This window comes from Phoenix dactylifera, chromosome 16 (assembly GCF_051530095.1).
Source record: "Phoenix dactylifera cultivar Ajwa chromosome 16, Ajwa_hap1_PhDact_Kaust_v1.1, whole genome shotgun sequence".
In the NCBI taxonomy this organism is placed as follows: Eukaryota; Viridiplantae; Streptophyta; class Magnoliopsida; order Arecales; family Arecaceae; genus Phoenix; species Phoenix dactylifera.
Genome location: NC_143205.1, coordinates 13,412,689 through 13,431,732, shown reverse-complemented (window position 1 = coordinate 13,431,732; position 19,044 = coordinate 13,412,689). Strand labels below are relative to the sequence as shown.

The 19,044-nt window shown below is 37.3% G+C and overlaps 1 protein-coding gene across 8 annotated transcripts in view; it reads right to left on the bottom strand.

The window, feature by feature from the left end:
• Positions 1-13,413, bottom strand: part of EDD1 (glycine-tRNA ligase) — a 55,515-nt gene extending 42,102 nt beyond the window's left edge. For 7 of the 8 annotated variants that reach the window (XM_089927941.1, XM_008777783.6, XM_088712673.2 and 4 more), the window contains exons 1-12: positions 13,061-13,407; positions 12,387-12,437; positions 11,939-12,006; positions 9,764-9,845; positions 9,595-9,658; positions 5,973-6,028; positions 5,639-5,716; positions 5,192-5,266; positions 5,022-5,092; positions 2,892-3,008; positions 2,676-2,777; positions 611-734 (exon numbers count right to left, since the gene is read on the bottom strand). In XM_089927941.1, coding sequence (XP_089784067.1) covers positions 611-734; positions 2,676-2,777; positions 2,892-3,008; positions 5,022-5,092; positions 5,192-5,266; positions 5,639-5,716; positions 5,973-6,028; positions 9,595-9,658; positions 9,764-9,845; positions 11,939-12,006; positions 12,387-12,437; positions 13,061-13,318 — 1,146 coding nt within the window. In that variant the 5' untranslated portion in view covers positions 13,319-13,407. Of the gene's footprint in view, positions 1-610; positions 735-2,675; positions 2,778-2,891; positions 3,009-5,021; positions 5,106-5,191; positions 5,267-5,638; positions 5,717-5,972; positions 6,029-9,594; positions 9,659-9,763; positions 9,846-11,938; positions 12,007-12,386; positions 12,438-13,060 lie in introns of all 8 variants that reach the window. The other variant, XM_089927943.1, reaches the window with a different exon arrangement.
• Positions 13,414-19,044: the final 5,631 nt, after the last annotated feature.

Below are 19,044 nucleotides of genomic sequence, written 5' to 3'. Positions count from 1 at the left end.
GAGACAGGGAAGAGAAAAACAACATTCTGATACCAAACATCTCAAACGTGCACTTATAATTATCCATTACCTTCACAAGTGTTTTACATCATTTAGTCCTAAAATTTAAATTGCAAGAATTGCCAAGCCCAATAGAGTATAGACACTTTGTCCTCAACCCTCTCATTGTCTCTAGCTTGCGCACATCTTGCTTCAAAGATTCTCATATTCCTTCCATCCCATGCATACCAGTCAAGAGCATACATCGAGACTAGCAAGAGCTTCAATCATCTCAACTTTAAAGGGTCCACTTAGATAAGTCAAATATAACTAGAACATTGGGTTCAAAATATGTGCATTTAGCAGTAAGTCATTTGGAACATCTAGATCAAATAGACAAGTTTCCCTAACAAATCAATGTTTCTTTCTGTATGTTTATTGTCAGCATTGGATCTTTCTATGCAAGTGTATGCCAATACTTGAATATGACATCAAATGATGCACTCATGTCTGAATTATTATGGCAAATTCAGAACTATTTATGCCAATAGTTTCACCAGAAACTCATGACCAGTTGTAGACTATACTGCAACATCATGATAAGAGGAAAGAAAGTCAAAACAAAACTAACCTTTCTCAAGTCTGTCTCGAGAACTTTCTGATAAATGAGATGATTGCCTTCAGAAGAGATGCCCAAGGGATGTCCAAGATTCTCACGCGTCTTCACCCAGAGTTGAGCACATTGGCGAGCAAGACTGCTTAATTAAACAAGATCGCTTCCAAAGTTATCATACTACCTAATTATTTTATAGGAAGATTAACTTACAAAACATACTAGACAAAAAAGCTGCAAATTTGGAAGCAGAAAAGGATTATATGACAAAATAATCGAACTTGGCACTAATATTTAGAGTTGTAAAGAGTGATGCAAGAGCAGATATTTTGTTTATCTGAGGATATTCTAGTATAATTTTGAGTTGTATTAGAAGTTTTATGTACAAAATGAGTTAGAGATTGTTTAGTATATAGCTCTAATATACCAACACTGTACCAAGTGGTTACTAATACAGGGTCAGGTACGAATCTTGATTTGAACTAATCAAACTCCTAAACATAGACCATACTAAGGATGCAAGTAAAATGTAGACAAACATATCCCAAATTTATGCACTGCATTATCTAAAGAAGCTTGCCATATAAATTAACAATGCATCCATTATTAGAAAAGACTAGAAACAGAAATAGTAACAAGCCTAACTCAAAATCATAAATTTAACTTTGAATAGATTAGTTGTATACAAGACTTTAAGTATTGATATTGTTGGGCATGCTGGTCACCCACCAACAAGATACATTCTGTCCGTGTGTAGTTGTTTACTGCAGTATATTGTAGAATGATAGTGAAACATAATGATTTATATTGATAGTAACTGATTAAAGCTAATACCAGCATCATGCCAATAATCATGTGGCATGATATGTACTGCATGACATGATAACATACAAAGCAAGCACAAATATATGCTTTAGATTGAATGCTGACAACATCTATATTCATATCTACTTGCAGCTAACTAAACAGAGTTATAACTTAAGATTCTTTATATTAATTAAGATAGCTCAAACTGATGAACCTTAAGATGTTAAAAGTACCAAATCGGCAGACTTAACCAGCATTATTAGGCTTGAACAAGTCTTGGATTAGATTAAGACATTGCACTCTTCTTTAATTATTTAATCTTCTTTTCTGGCTGGTTCTTGAATTTCTTTTCTGTATGTTTGCAGTTCATAAGGCTCTATCAGTTAGTCCTGAATAATGTTCAAATAAGATAAGGTTTACACATGTTGATATTAAATAGAAGTTTTTGAGAGAGTTCCCTTGTTTTGATGTTGAGATTCCACTAGCTCAGCTGGTGCAACTTATATCTTCTTCACTGTGGTAAAATACCATTTTTGCATAGTTCAACAAAAAGTATGACTTGGACCTTAGTCCAAGGAGAGAAGTGTGAAGCCACTACTTATCCATTTGAGTATGTCTGCTCAACAGAAATAAATACAATAATTTAGCTTTGCAGGCTTGAAATTATTTACTAAACTTCCTGGTTGGTGGAAGGATAGTTCTTGCTGCCTTCAATTCAGAAACATAAGTCCTCAATTAAAATTTTGTTAAACTTCATCCATTCTTTCCACAACACTTGATTTGCTTGAAAGCTGTAAAGGCACAGTCCACTCCCACCATGCATTTCAAATATAGCTTATTTCAGAAAAATATTGTAAGAAGTTAAATGGGCAACTCAAGTGTTCGGGCATTATAGTAAATATGAAATGCTTCAGTTGTAGTAATCAAATTTGTGGGACATAAGACCAGGTATAGCAAGTTCCAGGTTGCTGCGAGATAAGATGTGGCAACAACTCCAAGATAATCAGACAGAAAAAGGTAGATACTGCCCATTTGACAAAACACTGAAGGAGAAAAATAAGTTATTGTCTTCTAGCAATACTAAGCAGACATATAAGACGAGTCAACTTACATACTCGATGTATTCCCTATTGGCATGTTATTGAAAGACAAATATCTAATACGTACATGCTCCAACTAAGGATTGCAGGTAAAATTAGGGCAATTCAATTTTGATGTTGATATTTCTAATTTATTATTGTAAGCTTACGGAAATAAACCAGGAAAATAGCCCCACCTGCGCATACGACCAAAATACCTAGCACGTTCGGTCACACCAATAAAGCCTCTGGAATCTAAAATATTAAAAGCATGAGAAGCCTTCAGAAGCTGATCGTACCTAACAGATTGTAAAGCAAAAGCCAACTTTAACAAAACTTTAACAAAATACCTACAATTAAACAGCTTTTGGACAAGAATAAGCAATAATAAGGAATTTCAACTCTAAGCATACGCAGGAATTGGAAGTCCAAGTGACAGCAAGGAGCGAGCTTCTTCCTCAAAATCTTCAAAGTGCTTTTGGATATTATTAACATTTGCATGCTCCAAATAATATGCACTCATCTCCTTCCTACATCACAAAAAAGCCAACATTCTTGTGACTCTACATGTCTATAAGAATCCCACGTATCACTTCTTACTTGACAAGGGAAATAACTATTACAAGTCAAGTCCTCAACAAAACATGGGGCACCATGATTCCAAGGTTAAAGATGGTTGAAAATTGAAATATTCTACACCAAAAAGACATACATATCAAGGAAATTTTCAACATAAATAGAAGTAAATGTGAACTTCAAATTCAAGCAAATACATTTGGACATGCAATAGCTTATAAGCAAATTATAAAGAAAAGGAAACATAGCAATATTGCATATTGCAAGTTGCAACAGTTTCCAGCTTCACATGAAAAATGCAAGGAAAGTTAACATCTTTAAATGGCTAACATTAGGGTGGTTGCATTCCATTTATTAAAACAACAGGAACAAATTAGTCAAGTAACAGAATAAAAACATTTTTCGCAATTCGTAAACAGAAAATGCAATAACTGTAACTTGAACCCCCCCCCCTCCAACACACACACACACACACACGTTTATTATTTTTTCTCTCACATTATCATTATAAAGTTCACTTTTTTTTTCCTTTTTATATAACATAGATCAACATCCCTTCACAGGAGTAGGGAGCCAGCTATTACAACCTGCTAGTTGGCCATTTGCTTAGATTAATTTCCCTAAAATGGACTTCACGTTCAATATCATAATTCATATTCCAATATGGAATTTCCGTATATTCACTTATCCACCCATTCATGCTGGCACAAATTGATACAGGTTGCATGTAGATAGATGCAACTGTGCAGAATAAAGTTCTTTGTTCAAAATTTAATTTCCACAACTCACACAAAAACGAACAAGTGCAGGAACATGCTTGTGAACTAAAACCTCAGTGACACCTGTGCATAGATGCACGCAAGGTATGTCGTACCGGTATTGGTAGGCATACCTGTCGGTTCGGACCGGTACAGTACCAGTTCGGATAGGTACGATACCAGTTCGGATTGGTCTACCGCGGGACCACGCGCCCGCTTGGTTCCCAACATGGGAAACCCCGCGGGCGCGCGGCCCAACTTGCGGAACTGCGTGCGGGCACGGTTTCAGCACACGGGCGCGTGTACCGATGCAAACTGGTCCAGTTTGCACCAGTACAATACGGTATCGGATTCGTACCAGTGCGAACTGGTCCGGTTCGCATGGTATGCGACTGTACCGATCGGTTCCGACCCCTATTTTCCACGCTTGAACCGGACCGGTCCGGTACGTGCGGAACCGGCCGGTTCGGCATACCATGGATGCACGCATACATTTAATCTTGAAATCAGTTCTAAGGCCCTCTTTGTTTTCAAGGAAAGTACCCAACCACCCAGAAAAATAAACCTTGTGCCGCTTTATACCTCCAAGCAGCCATTTTTGCTTCAGAATAAGGGAAGTTGGTGGAGGGCCAAAAAAGAGGATGCAGAAAAACTTTTACTCACTTGTTTCAATTAACGTGAGCAAATATACTATGGTAAAAAGAAGAACATATTTATTCCATGGTTTACCCCTGCATTTTGGACTCAAATTATTCCATACATTCCACAAAACATCAATAAGGACCTAAGTTCCTAAACAACACTGACCCTTCAGAAAAGGGATGATCAGTATCTCCATTATATCAGCAACGACATGATGCATACCTTGTTAAAGAAGAATATGTACATTTTGTTGGCCCAAGGATATAGGTTTTAGAGAATTTACAAAGAACCAATTCAACCAGGTGTGTGATTTGTGAATTTCATTGGTTTATCACCATCAAGGGCGACCAAAAAAAGTTTATATTGGTCATGTCTGACATCACTCGTTACTCAGTATTGACACAGTTACCTTCTATGATTGGGTATCAGGGAGAACTAATAAACTTGCCAGCAAAAGATATCAAAGTCACAAAATACAAACTTGTATAGGCTAGTCTAAAAAGAAACTATGGAAGCAAGATAAGCAACATAAAAGCTTGAGAAGTGAATTTTCAGTAAGTTGCTTACTCATTCTCCAAAAATAGCTCTCCATATGTAATTCCATCGGTGTACAGAATTTTCTTGAAATGATCCACCCCCTGCCAAGCATGTCTAGAGCAAAGTAAGGTCAGCCCTTTCAAAGGTAGCATACAAGATAAAGAGAGAATCTATTGTTGTTTTTAACTAACAAATCTAACCTGAAGTAACATGAGGATCCGTTCAAGACCATAAGTAATTTCCACAGAAATAGGCATCAGTTGAAGACTCCCAGCCTAAAGAGAATAAAGATAATGGATAAATGGCAGTATTGAAAAATTTCATACATCCACTGCAAGCTTGACCGTGCACAGCATGTTCTCAAACTTTAAAGTTTAAAATTAACAATCAGAGAAGATGAAGGATGACATTTTATATCTTCACAAAGAAATTAGCAATTGCATTTCCAGGAAGAACTACATGCATTGAAATGACGATATCTGGGAATGCAAGGTTTTCTGAAAGCAATTCATAAATGAGTCAAAATATGATGAAAGTGGAAAATCTTAATTCAAACAAAAAATAAGGCCAAAGATAAACTAAAAAGTAAAGGTGATACTGCAACCATCGGCAATTAAGACTGGAACAGGCTTAACAGGCTAATAAACCTGCTGAAAGTATGTGAACTGCGTAATTTCCATCCCATCCATCCATACTTCCCAGCCCAATCCCCAAGCTCCAAGAACCTATTAACATTTGAACAAAGAAAAGAGAAAAGTTAAACATAACCAAACGTCTGCCACACACACACATATTGTTCCATCAAAGATAGTTTATTTCTACAATTTCATGCTTTCAACAACTAGATCGGCAGATAGAAGTTTAACAGATGAAATCATTAACAGAATTCTAATATAATCTGCACTAGGTTATAAGACAAATTCCAAAAACAAAAAAAAACAAAGATCAGGCAAATAAACCGAATAAGACAGAAGACTTTACCGGACTTTCCCAATTGTCCTCCACGAAACGGATGTCATGTTCATAAACATCAATTCCTGAGATGCCAAAGAAGCACAGGCTTGTAATTAATTAGCAAAGGAACATTCACTTCAGAGAAGAAAATAATATAGTTGCTTAATGTGCAATTAGAACTTCCTGTCTTAAATATATTCTCATAACCTATACTATAGAATCCTTCCGAACAATTTTGTATAGTTTATCAACAATGGATGTCGATAGTTGTCAAAATTGAATATCTGGATATCAATGCCATACCAGATCAAAGTGAGATGATAATCTAGGGAAAACAATAGATCATAGGATATGATTTTTGTTGATAGCTGGCAGTTAAGTTGTTCGTTGTCTTTAACTGGAGATCTAGAGAAGTTTGTGTAGAATGAAGCAAACATTATGACTGCAATCAAATACAAATGAAACAAGAACATGAGACTAGATGACCTTAATTAGAATTAAACTAGTAACTAAATAAACAATGAATAAATTTTTGCCGATTACTTGGGAACTAGGTTCTTCATTATGTTCAACAACTACTGTGAAGCCCTTCATAGAGGCATGAGAAAGAACTCGCAAAAAGGATTGACCATCCAATCTCGTGGCACTCTTGTCTCCCCAAAAAAAACTTTTGTGGAAGCATAAAGACAAACCAATTTCAGTATTTTTTTTTTTTAATATACTTCAATCCAAGGTCTATTGTGCCGGTACCGGGCACCGTACCGGTTGCCCGATTGCACAAGTCGGTACAGGCCGTGCCGGGCCCGTACCGACAGAGAAAACCAGCCAGAGCCGGAGAAGGAGAAGAGAAAGAGAGAGCGAGTGGGGGAGGGAGAGAGAACGATTTTCCGCGGACTCCTATGGAGGGCCGCAGAGGCCGCGGACCGTTTTCAAAGCCGGAACCATACCGGTAAGCCACTGGTACAGCTCGGAATAGGTGAAATCGTCTGGTTCGGGACAGTCCGCATTCCTTGCTTCAATCATATTAGTTGCACAATTAATATTTTTAAGTTGTTCATATTTAAAGTTTATCCAAACTCCTCAAAATCTTTGTCCGAAAGCAAAACCAAAACAACCACCAAAATTAGCATTCCATAAATTATACGTGCTTGTCTAGACTTGTTAATTGAAACAGTGAAAAACATGCCTAAAAGCCTGATTTACCCAACAATGACGAGTGCACAATCCAGAACTTTGTGTAATCACATCAGATTTACTTACAAGACGACCAAAAGTCGAAGCCCTAGAATAGGTCTTGACAAGCCAAAGAGAAGAAAACATCCAGGCCAAACTCGAAATTCAGCTTTGACAGGTATACTTTGAGCTAAAAACAAATTCTCCTACTTCAGATTAGTAAATTAAGTGGTAGTGTGGTACTATGGAAAAATTGTTAACAGCAACCTAATTGGCATATATCACTGATAATGGTAAAAAATCCTTGTGAGGGCCTAAAATTTCTGATCATAGTCAAATATATGTATAGATATTGTCCAACGAGACCCATCTATTTAAGGATCTTCATTCGTAGTCTCAAATTAAAAGTCCAAAATAAAAAGGAGTCATGAATAGTGTCATTCAATGAGGCCAGGTTCATCAAAGGGCCATAGTCCATCTATTGGAAAATGGTTCCTAACATCAAAATGAGTATCCTAAATTAGGCATGTGGACCTAAAAAAGCAAAATTATGGGAACCATACTTCCAAGCCTTATTAATTAATAAGGCTTATAAAAGAGACTGCAGATCAAGGAGTTTGGCTTATAATACAATGATGCCTTCAAAGGATCATGACATGTAAAGAAACACAGTACAGATCAAAGATCATGTGTTCTTAGGCTAATTATCCTAAGTCTCTGACCTTCAATATCTTGATGAAGTTACTTAAGTCTTCAAATCGGCAGTGTGGAAAATGCTTCAAGTGTCGAAGTCTGCACCAAGCCTTTGTAAAAGTCTTGATGTGGGTCTCTTCTCCAGTCACTTAATCCATGGCCACTACTCTCTATTTATAGTTGAAAGGTTACTGATAATTTCCATAGAGATAGTTACTGGTGGTTGCCAAAAGTTTTAAACTATAAATGGAATTTGTTACAGAAGATTATCATAGGCTATCACTGATAACTTATCAAAGGAGGTAGTTACAGTGAGGTAGTTTAAAGAAGTTAATGCAACTTCATTGCAAGGCAGATGCTCAAGGTTGCAAACAAAGTTGCAGTTGATGTTAGGAAAAAATGTGAAAATGCATCTTTCATTGCCGACTATCTTCATTACGAATGAAGAAGTCAATGGAGGTATGGAGCTCATAAAGGATGTGGAGATTGGAGATGTCAAACTCATTAGCAATGTACAGATTATAGAAAAGGTTGCTGAAGATAAAGATACAATTAATTGTAAATGCCAATTTTTAAGAGTTCATCCTAGATATGGAAGCTATAGACAAAATGAGGGGTTCATCATGGATATGATGGTTGCGTAAGAAGTTGTAGAAAATGTCGATTGAAGATAGTTGTCGAAGATGTGGCTCGCAAACAAGATTATAGTTGTACCTGGTACCGAGATTGCGAACCTTGGCTAGGATCATTAAAAGATATTGGTTGCAGATGAAGCTATCAAAGACATTGCCCATAATGGAAATTTGGTAATGTCGTTGGCAAAAGATCAAGATTATAGCCGAAGGTCAAGAGTATAGTGGAAGCTGTATAATCAAATGAAGAATATAGATAGAGTAACCTTAGACATTAATAAACAAGACAATTGAAGGTGTAATTGCAAATGAATTCATCAAAGATATTAGGCATCGTCAAAACATCAATCATCGTTGACAACATTGACGAAGTTATCAAGGACAAACATTATGGATGAAATGTTCATAGCAGATATATGTAAATAATGTTCTCAAAGGCATCGATCATGAAGATTGTAAAAGGATCATGAATAAGAGTATAAGGCTATTGAAGACCACAACTTTAGTTGAAGTTATTTAATATGTTGGATATAAGGCCATGGCAAGTGTGGATCACAGACAAAGTTATTAAAGACATGGTGATGCTCGAAGTTGTCAAAGGCATCAATTTTCAGCGGTCACCGAAGATAGCAGTCCTAAACAAAGTCAATCTTGATTACTATGAGCAAGGCAGCAAAGCAATGGTTGAAAAATTCGCCCTTGTATCTGTGTTGGCATTATAGGATCCATGAACCACCAATTATCATATAAACTTGTAGTATCTTTCTAGAAGCAGTGTAGATGATAATGACACTTCTACAAGTATATGAATATTCTCTTTATTGTCCAGGATAGAATTCGAATTTCACCATTTTGCAATTTTATCCTGATCATGCAATCTAGCTCAATCAAGACCTTAAATGGATGATATGATATTGAGATGCTTTCAAGACATATTAGCTAGACTTGGATTAGGCGCATTTTGATGTCTATAATTACTTACCTAATATGTGGAAATAAAGAACTTTCAACAACAATACTAAAATTGCACAAGAAGCAATTTGTGATATCAACCCAGTGACTCATAATTGTAAATTCATATGTCAATTTTAGATGTCTCTATGATTTTCTTTAGATAAAATAATTGGTATGCATAATGCATGAGATCTTACCCAATGCAGAAAGGCTACGGATGAATAGATCTTGCGAATTTCCACGATCAGGCTTTAAAATGACCTGAAGTCATGATCAAAATGTTAAGCACTACTGTTTGAAAAGGCCAAATTACTAGAACTTGAAAAGCAACTTTGTTTCAAGTAGCCTTCAAGATACCACGACAACCTGAAATTGGGAATGGCGTTGGAGTCTATTAGGGTTGTCCCCGTAACGGCTGTCATCAGGTCGTATGCTAGGTTCCACATACCTTCAACAAAATCCTTGATGTTAAGGATAATAATGAATATCAGAAGCATGAATGCATCCATGAAGCATTTCAATGTATTATGGCCACAAGAGAGATAATACCAACATATAGAAAATACATCATATCTATTTAATAGCAATTCATTTCCAACAGCTCTCTTTCATTAAATGCAGCTAGGTACAGTGGGACTGTGTGGGTTAAATGCTAGACTCATGCCTAGATGAGAAAGGTGGGGGTTGATGTTAGGTTGATAACTTATAAGAAGCATGTCAAACTATGATATGGATCTAGTTTGATGTTTGTGAATGTTAGAGCACTCAAGAGTCTCAATAAGAAATGTTTGGCAAAGGAGAATCCATAAAGCCAAGGCCAGATAGTTGGGACAAGGGTTGATGATTATGTCTATGGCTTGCTCTCCCTCACAGCATATTAACTTCCTGCGGTTAAGAGTAGCCTTTGCTAGTTTAAAGTTATGCCACAATGGAAGAGAGGAAAATAAATTGATAGACTTTCTTGAAAAATGTGCAACTTTTGTACCAATATGCATTTTTTTGTCTTTTGACCCCTAATTCTCCCAACTCAGTCACAAATTAAATCGAAGGAAATCTTGGACAAGCAATGGCACCATGTGCATATAAGCCTTTTAGTAGCTCCATGCCAATTATTTACACAAAGGTCTACACCAAGAATTGTATTGGTTGGTACCATGTACATATAAGCCATTTAGTAGGTCCATGCCAATTATTTATACCAAGGTCCACAAAATCGATACCAAGAATTATACCGGTACATTATCGGTTCAGTAACAGTATGGTATGCATCCCATACTGAGACACACTTTCAATACTTTTTCTGACTCCCAGCCACGACACTGTCCCAAAATTGGGTGATACAGATCCATACCAGAGGGTTTTGCTTAGTTAAAATTGGTATGGGCCAGTTTGGCTCATATACCGAATCGAACCTTGGCAGTGTACAGATACCTTACCAGTATAGTACGGTACAATTGGTACGAGTCAATATGGCAGAACTTGATTTGTACAGTCATCATTTTAGCATCAATAAAGAATTTTAAAGCCCCTAAAAAAAGGGATTATGTAGGGTCAAAAAAATAGACAAGTATAACTAGGAAAAGATACATATCTAGTTAACTAACCTTTATAAGACCTGAAGAGAGCTAATGCTGTGAAATGACTAATGGAATTTGACTCCAAATTGGTAATAGAGACCTTCGATGTTACATATAGTTCACTTGGTAGAATCTTTAAAAGAATGCCTTAACCTAGCACTATGTAAAATACCATGCCATGCAACATGTACAGGTCTTCTGTTTTACAAGCACAAATGACCTTCCCTTTCCTCCAACAATTATATCTTGGATGTCACATATTAGTGAGTTATTATTCCAGTATAAAAGATGAGAAAATGTATAATCTTCTCCTTCAAGCAAATATAAAGGATGGACGAAACAATATGTGCATCCTTATTGGATGAATAACAAAACTACGAAGAATAAAGTTAAGAATTATAGGAAGCTATTGGCAAAAAGGAATGAGAAAATGAGATTATATGGTCAATAAAATTAGAGAATACAAGACCTAGTTACAAGGAAGCACTCTAGTGCATGTGCCAGAGTCAAACTAGAGGAGCACCTAAAACTGTTTTTTCTTTTTTTTTTTTTTTTGCTTTTTTTTTTGGGGTGGGGGGGGGGGGGGGGGTCATTAAAATGACTGAATAGATACTTAAGACTTTTATGGTTAGGAAAATTGGATGATTTGGAATGTCCATCTTTTAACAACGACCACTTCAGCAGCACTTAACTTCATGCAGGCCTTACAAGCTAGTATCTTTGTACAATGATAATATCTCTTCTACAACAAAGGAAAAACAAAAGCATTCGCAAAAAGGCAACATAGTTTACAACAATTTGTTAGGTAAGGGTCCCAAGTAAAGGCTAGAATGGGCCCAACTGGTGCAATGCATATAAAAGATCCATGGGGAGGGGGGAAAAAACTTCTTTTTACAAAGGATAGGCATGGAATGCATAACTAAATCATGAAAATGTAATAATTTGCATGCCAAATCATACTTACGCAACATTCCATGGTTCTGGACCTAATACCCTTAAGAATGTCAGAGGATTCATAGTCCCAGCTCCAACCTGATAGACCAACAATGTTGAAGCCATTTTACTTTAAAAGAACCAAGAATATAAGTAAAGTATGATATACTGAAGGAAAGCCGTTACAAGTAATAACAAGACCAGATTCTGTCATTGTTTCCAAAATCCAGTCATTTACATTAAAGAACCACTATTTAGTGATGCAACCGGCAAACTCATCTTCAAACATGTCTCCATGGCCCACGTAGGAAAATACAACAAAATTCATCAATCTCATTTCATGCACATAAGGATACCGCACTTGCATGCCTCACCATGCTTGCAGATAGGCAAGCATGATAGTTCCTTCATTTGTCCAAAAGAAAACAGAGGACAACTATGACATATTACAAGAAACAAAAGAAAACAGAAAACATTACCTCTGTATTGCTACACTGCATTACAGCACATCCCACAGAAGCCCAGTATTCCTGCAGCATAATACTTACAATCTTAGGCAAGCAATATAGCATATGAAGCAGAAATACATAAAATTGAAGATAATTAGTAAGAGGAGAATATATATTTTTGTTGCCAATCAGAAAAATGGCCTTAATGCCATTATACATATTTAGCTTTTCAGTGCAGACTTTCCTCCCAAAATCATCACAATGGGATCACCGCACCGTAATTTCCATCATAACTCAAGAAAGAAATTGCAAGAATCCGGGAAAAATTAGAGAAAGTGAACTGGATTCTTGCAGATTAACATCACAAATATATCCTTGTTGCCAATCAGAAAAATGGCATTAATGCCATTATACATATTTAGCTTTTCAGTGCAGACTTTCCTCCCAAAATCATCACAATGGGATCACCGCACCGTAATTTCCATCATAACTCAAGAAAGAAATTGCAAGAATCCGGGAAAAATTAGAGAAAGTGAAATGGATTCTTGCACATTAACCTCACAAATATATCCTCAAACATGATAAAGGTTGAAACTTTTCTCGGCCGATTGCACAAAATCTATCTGCCGAAGCTTATCATTTGACACTCCAATCAACGCAATAGACATCGCAAGAACAGAAATTTAGACAAGATGGCGGCGCACCTGGAGTCGCTGAATGGCCTGCTGGAACGTGAGGACAGAGGCCTTGCTGCCGGACTCAGAAACATAGGACTGAGGATGGGGAACCGCGGAGGTGATGGCAGCGGAGACTCCATTCTTGGAGGATGGGAGCGAGGTGCGGCGGAGGGGGGGCTTGCGCCGACGGCTAGGATTTGGCCTCCAGCCGCGGAAGAGGGCGGCACAAGCTCCTCCGTGGGAAGTAATGGCGCGGAGAGAGAAGGAGAAGGAGAGGAGAGCCATGGGAGGAGAGGAGGGGAGCGGAAGGGGATAAGGCGAGAGCGGGAATAAGAGGATTAGGGGAGGCCGCTCGGAATAACTTTTTAAGCCGTTTGGTTGAAGGATACCTTGAGGACATCGGTTTATATCGTGGGTTAAGATAACGGCCGCTATAATCTTATAACGGCTGCTACCTAAGTATATAACGGCTGTTATTTGAATGAAATAATGATCATTTTAATATTTTTCATTATGCATCTAAATGAACATTTTGACGTCAAAACAGTGTATCAGCTAGAAAATTCAATCAGTTGATTTGGTTAATCATTAATTAGGCAAAGAATGATATCATTTTTCATTATCAATCATTATTAAAAAATTTTGAAGCTCAATTTAGGATTATTTTTACTTAGCATGTCTCTGCGTCTCAAAAGTTTCAAATGAGTCTTTGAAGTTAATTAAATGGTTCAATTTAATTTCCAGTCCCATCCGACATCCAATACTATTAAAACGTTGTCATAAAGGATAATTTTGCCCTCATCATTACTACGTGATATACCAGTGATGATTTGCTCAATGGCAGACCATCCATGTTACCCTCTTTGCATTTGACAGCCCAAAGTCCTCCTTGTGTAACCCCTTTCCATCTTAGCTATCCATATACTAAACTTGTTCCCACCACCTAACCACTCCAGTTCTTCTTCAAGCCAAGTCACCAAATCTCCATCTATCATCTCTTCTCTTCTCATTCCTCCTCACTCCCCCCACCTCCTCCTCTTTAAACCTTAAAAACATCCACTCTATCTACAACTCTACTCCTACCCCATCTCTTATTCCCTAGAAGCTCTCCATCTCCATCAAAATCTCTATCCCCACCTTCACCCTTCACCCTCAGCTTCCACAAGTTCATTATTTCCACCATCTCCATTCTCTCCTCCACCACACCTGTCCTCAACCTTGTCAAGTTTTAAAAAGGCTACTTTTAGGATTACTGTAACCTCCATCAAATCATCCTCTTCTCCCTTGAGAAGTCTGCCGCCACCCTCCTTCTCTCCTCTTTTGCTTCTGCAGTGATACAACATCGATGAAGCGAAGCAAAGCATTAAACTTCATTGGAAAAAAACAATAATTTTGGAGTTCCAGAACATCTCCTTCCCCTCCCTCCTCTCTTGCATACTACCCTACTCTTCTTTGTTGTCGCATCCATCCTCGAGATCGCCGCCTCACTCCATATTGAGGGCCACAAGGTGTGTGAGATCATCATTGTTATCGATTGCGAGCAGATTGGCCATGAGAAACTTGCAATTTAAGGCATTCACATCTCTACACACTTGCTGTTAAAAAAATGAATAAGGTTTTGACCTTGTCAAACCCTGGTGTTCACATGTTTTGGGCTCTTAAAAATATGGTACCATGGTTAGTTATAACTGAAGGAGTTCTAATCAGAAACGTCTTTTAAATTTTTGAAACACTTCTGAAGTGAAACGTTGTTATCTTCTCTCTTCTAAAGGCTCTATAAAAAGAGAGCCTTTATACTAGTATAAGTATGACATTTTAATCAATAGTGATTCAGAGATAGAGAGATGAAGAGAGAGATACTGTGGCATTGTGAGAAAATCTTCTTCATCGAGGGATCTCTAGAAGGATCATCTCTAGGGTAACCATTCTCAGCCCCAAAATTTGAAGGGTGAAATCAACAAGAAGACTCTAGTAGCTTCTAAGAGACGTGGAAAGGAAATCTAGATCGTGATTGTGTGGTGACCACGGGCTGTAAGACAAGCAACAGATCCGGGTAATTCATTATTCCGCTGCATAAGGTAAACACTATAATCTTCATTTGTTTGTTGATTTACATTAGTATCAGAGCCACGATCTCCTTGTTTTCACCCTCATGGATTGATTGCATGATTTCCTGTGCCATCATTTGTATGTTGGATGAGTTTGCAATGAAAAATTTACATAACTTATATTTTCGGATTTCTCATTTGAGGTTCTATTATGGCATTGTTTTTGGTTAAACTTTTTACATGTTTATGCTTCTTATGATGTCAGTAACCTGATACTAAAATATGTTGAAGTTTTGTACTCCATAGAGAGAGAAATTTGATTTTTTTTTTTTGATTGCTTATATAAGGCTGAATATTTCAGACTATTTTAACATGATAAATGTCATTTTTTGAAACAAATAATTTAATAGTTTGATAGAGAGTTTCAAGAGCTTTAAAACAACATATCATATGTGAAAAAAAATGGGCTGGAGGTTGAAGATGATGAACAGTGGCACTCGCTCTATTTATTTTTTTCTTCTCAAGTGCAAAAAACAAAATTTATGTTATCGAGACTCGAACCCGAGACCCTTGGGTCTCCCAACCAAGTAGACTACAATAGATTTGATAATGGTACTCTCTGGAGAATTAAAAAATAGGTTGACAACTTGTGCATGTAGATAAAAACAAAATTTACATTGCTAGGACTCTCAAGTGAGAACCAAGTCTCCTAACCAACTAGCCAACAACAAATCATATGATTTTTAGTAGTGCATCAGAAAATATTATTGACCTTCAGAGATCAATATCTTGGCATGAGTCCTCTAGTTTGACTTAATTTAGCTATTTTCATGATTGAAAAAACATATTTATCGTATATGTTTTGAGTTGAATTACATAATTGCATATATAATTGTACTTATTGGCTTAATATATTGTGACATTAAAATATGATTATTTATTTTGGATGCAATCAAATGTGCAATTTTGATGTATACAAGAACATTTTTTCCATTATGGATTAAATTGATTGATTCCTCCTTAAGTGTGATAAGAAACTCAATTAGATGTGGTGTTCTAACTTACATAGTGGGAGATGATTACTAGCTTTGCAAAATTTTCAATCTCATTATGTTAGAAAGAATATCATGGTTTGATTTGAGTTAAAGTTGTTAAATGTGTGTTAATGTCAACCTCATGCATTGAACGTAGTTGAAATGGCTACTAAGAACATTGTTGCTGATCTTACTAAAGGAGAGAAATTGGATGGAACCAATTATGATATATGGCACAGAAAGATCCAATATCTCCTTAATGAGCAGGAAGTCTTAGAGACTTTAACTTATAGCATAAGCCAACATGAAGATGAAAATACTGCTCAGCATCACCGTGATATGGATGCCTATCAGGCTTGGGCTAAGAAGGATCGGTGCACGCGCTTTACTATGCTTAGCAGCATGCACAACGATCTCATTGGGGAGTTTGAAAACTACCCAGCAGCCCAAGATATGTGGAACCAACTAAAGATTGCCTATGGAGGGACATCAGCAACTAGGTTGCGTGTTCTTACTCTAAAGTTTGAGCAGTATGTGATGGACTCAAAGCACTTGATGGCTGAGCATTTGAGGACTATGTCCACTTTGATCCACGACCTAAAGACTGCCGGTAATAATCTCACTGATGAACAACAGGTTACAGCAATGATACAATCTTTGCTTGAGTCCACTTGGGGGCAGATGAAGCTTGTTCTCACACATAATGATAATATTAAGACTTTTGCTGATATATCTCGCCACCTTGAGCTAAAGGCAGAGCACCTTGAGGCGCACCGCGCAACTCTACTTGTTGCCCAAGAAGGGCAGTGCAAGGCATTTGGGCCTAAGCGCAAAGGCAGTGGGAGATTCTCTGGAAAGGCAAAAGGTCTTGGGCCCAAAGGTGGAAGGATTGCAAAGCGCCGCAGACGTGCTGGCAAGAAAGATAAGTCCAAGATGAAGTGCTATAACTGTGGAAAAGTGGGTCACTTCGTTCGTGAGTGCATTGAGCCGAAGAAGGTATTCACTAAACACAACTCTCTCATTACATTTGTATGTTCACATGTGCTTGTTGCTCATTCGATCCCTGATTGGATTGTAGACTCAAGAGAAACCAAATGTGTAGCTCGAGATCGAGTTGGGTTCATAGATTACAGACGGATACTAATGGGTATGCAGTATGTTATATTGGATAACGAAAATCGAGAAAAAGGACTTGGAGTTGGCACCTACCAGCTCAAGATGCATCTAGGGTGCTTGTTGCTTCTCCACAATGTGCTCCATGCACCTGGTGTTCTATGTGATTTATTTTCAGCTATTGCTATGCTAGAACTTGGTTTTAGTTTTCATTTTGATGGCACTCAGTTGGATTTTTATTTGAATAAAACTTTGTATGGACATGGCTATCTTTCAAATGGTTTATTTAGGTTGGATTTGAATAATTCATTTTTTTCTCTCATAACTGTTAATGATGATAATGTTGTTTCTGATTCTTTGAAATGGCATACTGGACTAGGACACATAGGAAAGGATAGAATGGCTAAACTAGCTAGAGGAGGCCTATTGGGGACTCTCGCTAATGTAAGCCTACCTGTGTGTGAACCATGTCTAGCTGGGAAAGTCTGCAGGAAGCCTATTGGAAAGGCACCTAGGGCATCTCGTCCTTTAGAGCTGGTTCATTCAGACATTTGTGGACCTATAAATGTAAAGGCATCCCATGGCGCCCTTTATTTTCTTACCTTTATAGACAACTATCATGCTTCAGTTATGTCTATCTGATCTTCCATCGCTTTGAGGCTTTGGAATACTTCAAGCGCTTTGTAGCTGGGGTTGAAATCAGAAAGATATAAATTTAAAAAAATTTTGAACGGATCAAGGACGTGAATATCTGTCGAATCAGTTTCACAGATTATGTAAGGAGAAAGGGATACGCAGGCAATTAACGATTCCTAGAACTTTATATCAAAATGGAGTTGCAGAAAGAAGGAATTGCACGTTACTGGATATAGTTAGGTCGATGATGGCGCAAGCTAACCTTCCAATATCCTTTTGGGGGGATGCTCTTTTAACTGCAGCCTACATCCTTAATCGTGTGCCTTCCAAGTTAGTTCCTAGTACCCCATATGAGTTATGGAATGGCGCAAAACCTAGTTTGAAATATTTGCGGCCTTGGGGTTCTGCAGGATATGTTCATAACACCTCTCATAAGTATGAGAAACTTGGTCCTAGAGCTAATAAGCAAACTTTTATAAGATATTCAGAAAGCTCAAAATGATATGTAATGTATGGTGAACATCCTGACAGTGAAATACTTGAGATAGAATCACGTGATGTCACATTCATTGAGAATGATTTTTCCAATATTGGTGAAGTAAATAAAAGTCTTTAACTTTATGAGTTGCAAGAAAGGATTTATACCATCTTCTTGCGAGGATAGAGAAATACAATCTCATCCTGAAATTGCTAGAGATAGTGGGAGTTGTTGAAAATTGTGTCCTGAAAGACAACGTCAACCTGTTGATAATTGAGTTGTATATGAATTAATAAAATTAATAAAAGCTAATTGGCAATATTTTATTACATATTTTACATTTTCGTGAACTCAAGTAATGTAATGAAGTCTTTAGGACTCTATTAAACAATAAATGAGAATTTATCTACGAGTCTTTAAACTAGTTCGCGACCAAACGATATGCTATCACTAGAACAATAACATTATCAAGAATAGGTCGTTGTGTGCCATATACGTTGGTTGTCCTCTTAACCAAGGAGTGTAGAGACACTGATATGTCACACAGGTGAAGTATAGGAGTACATTTCACTGAACGTGACCAGTTTTGGAACGCTCTGCTGTCAAGAGATGTTCCGAGTGGATATGGGTATAAGTATCCCTCAGATCTGAGATTACCACGGTGACTTGCAAGCAACTCACTGTACTTTGGTACTTGACTAT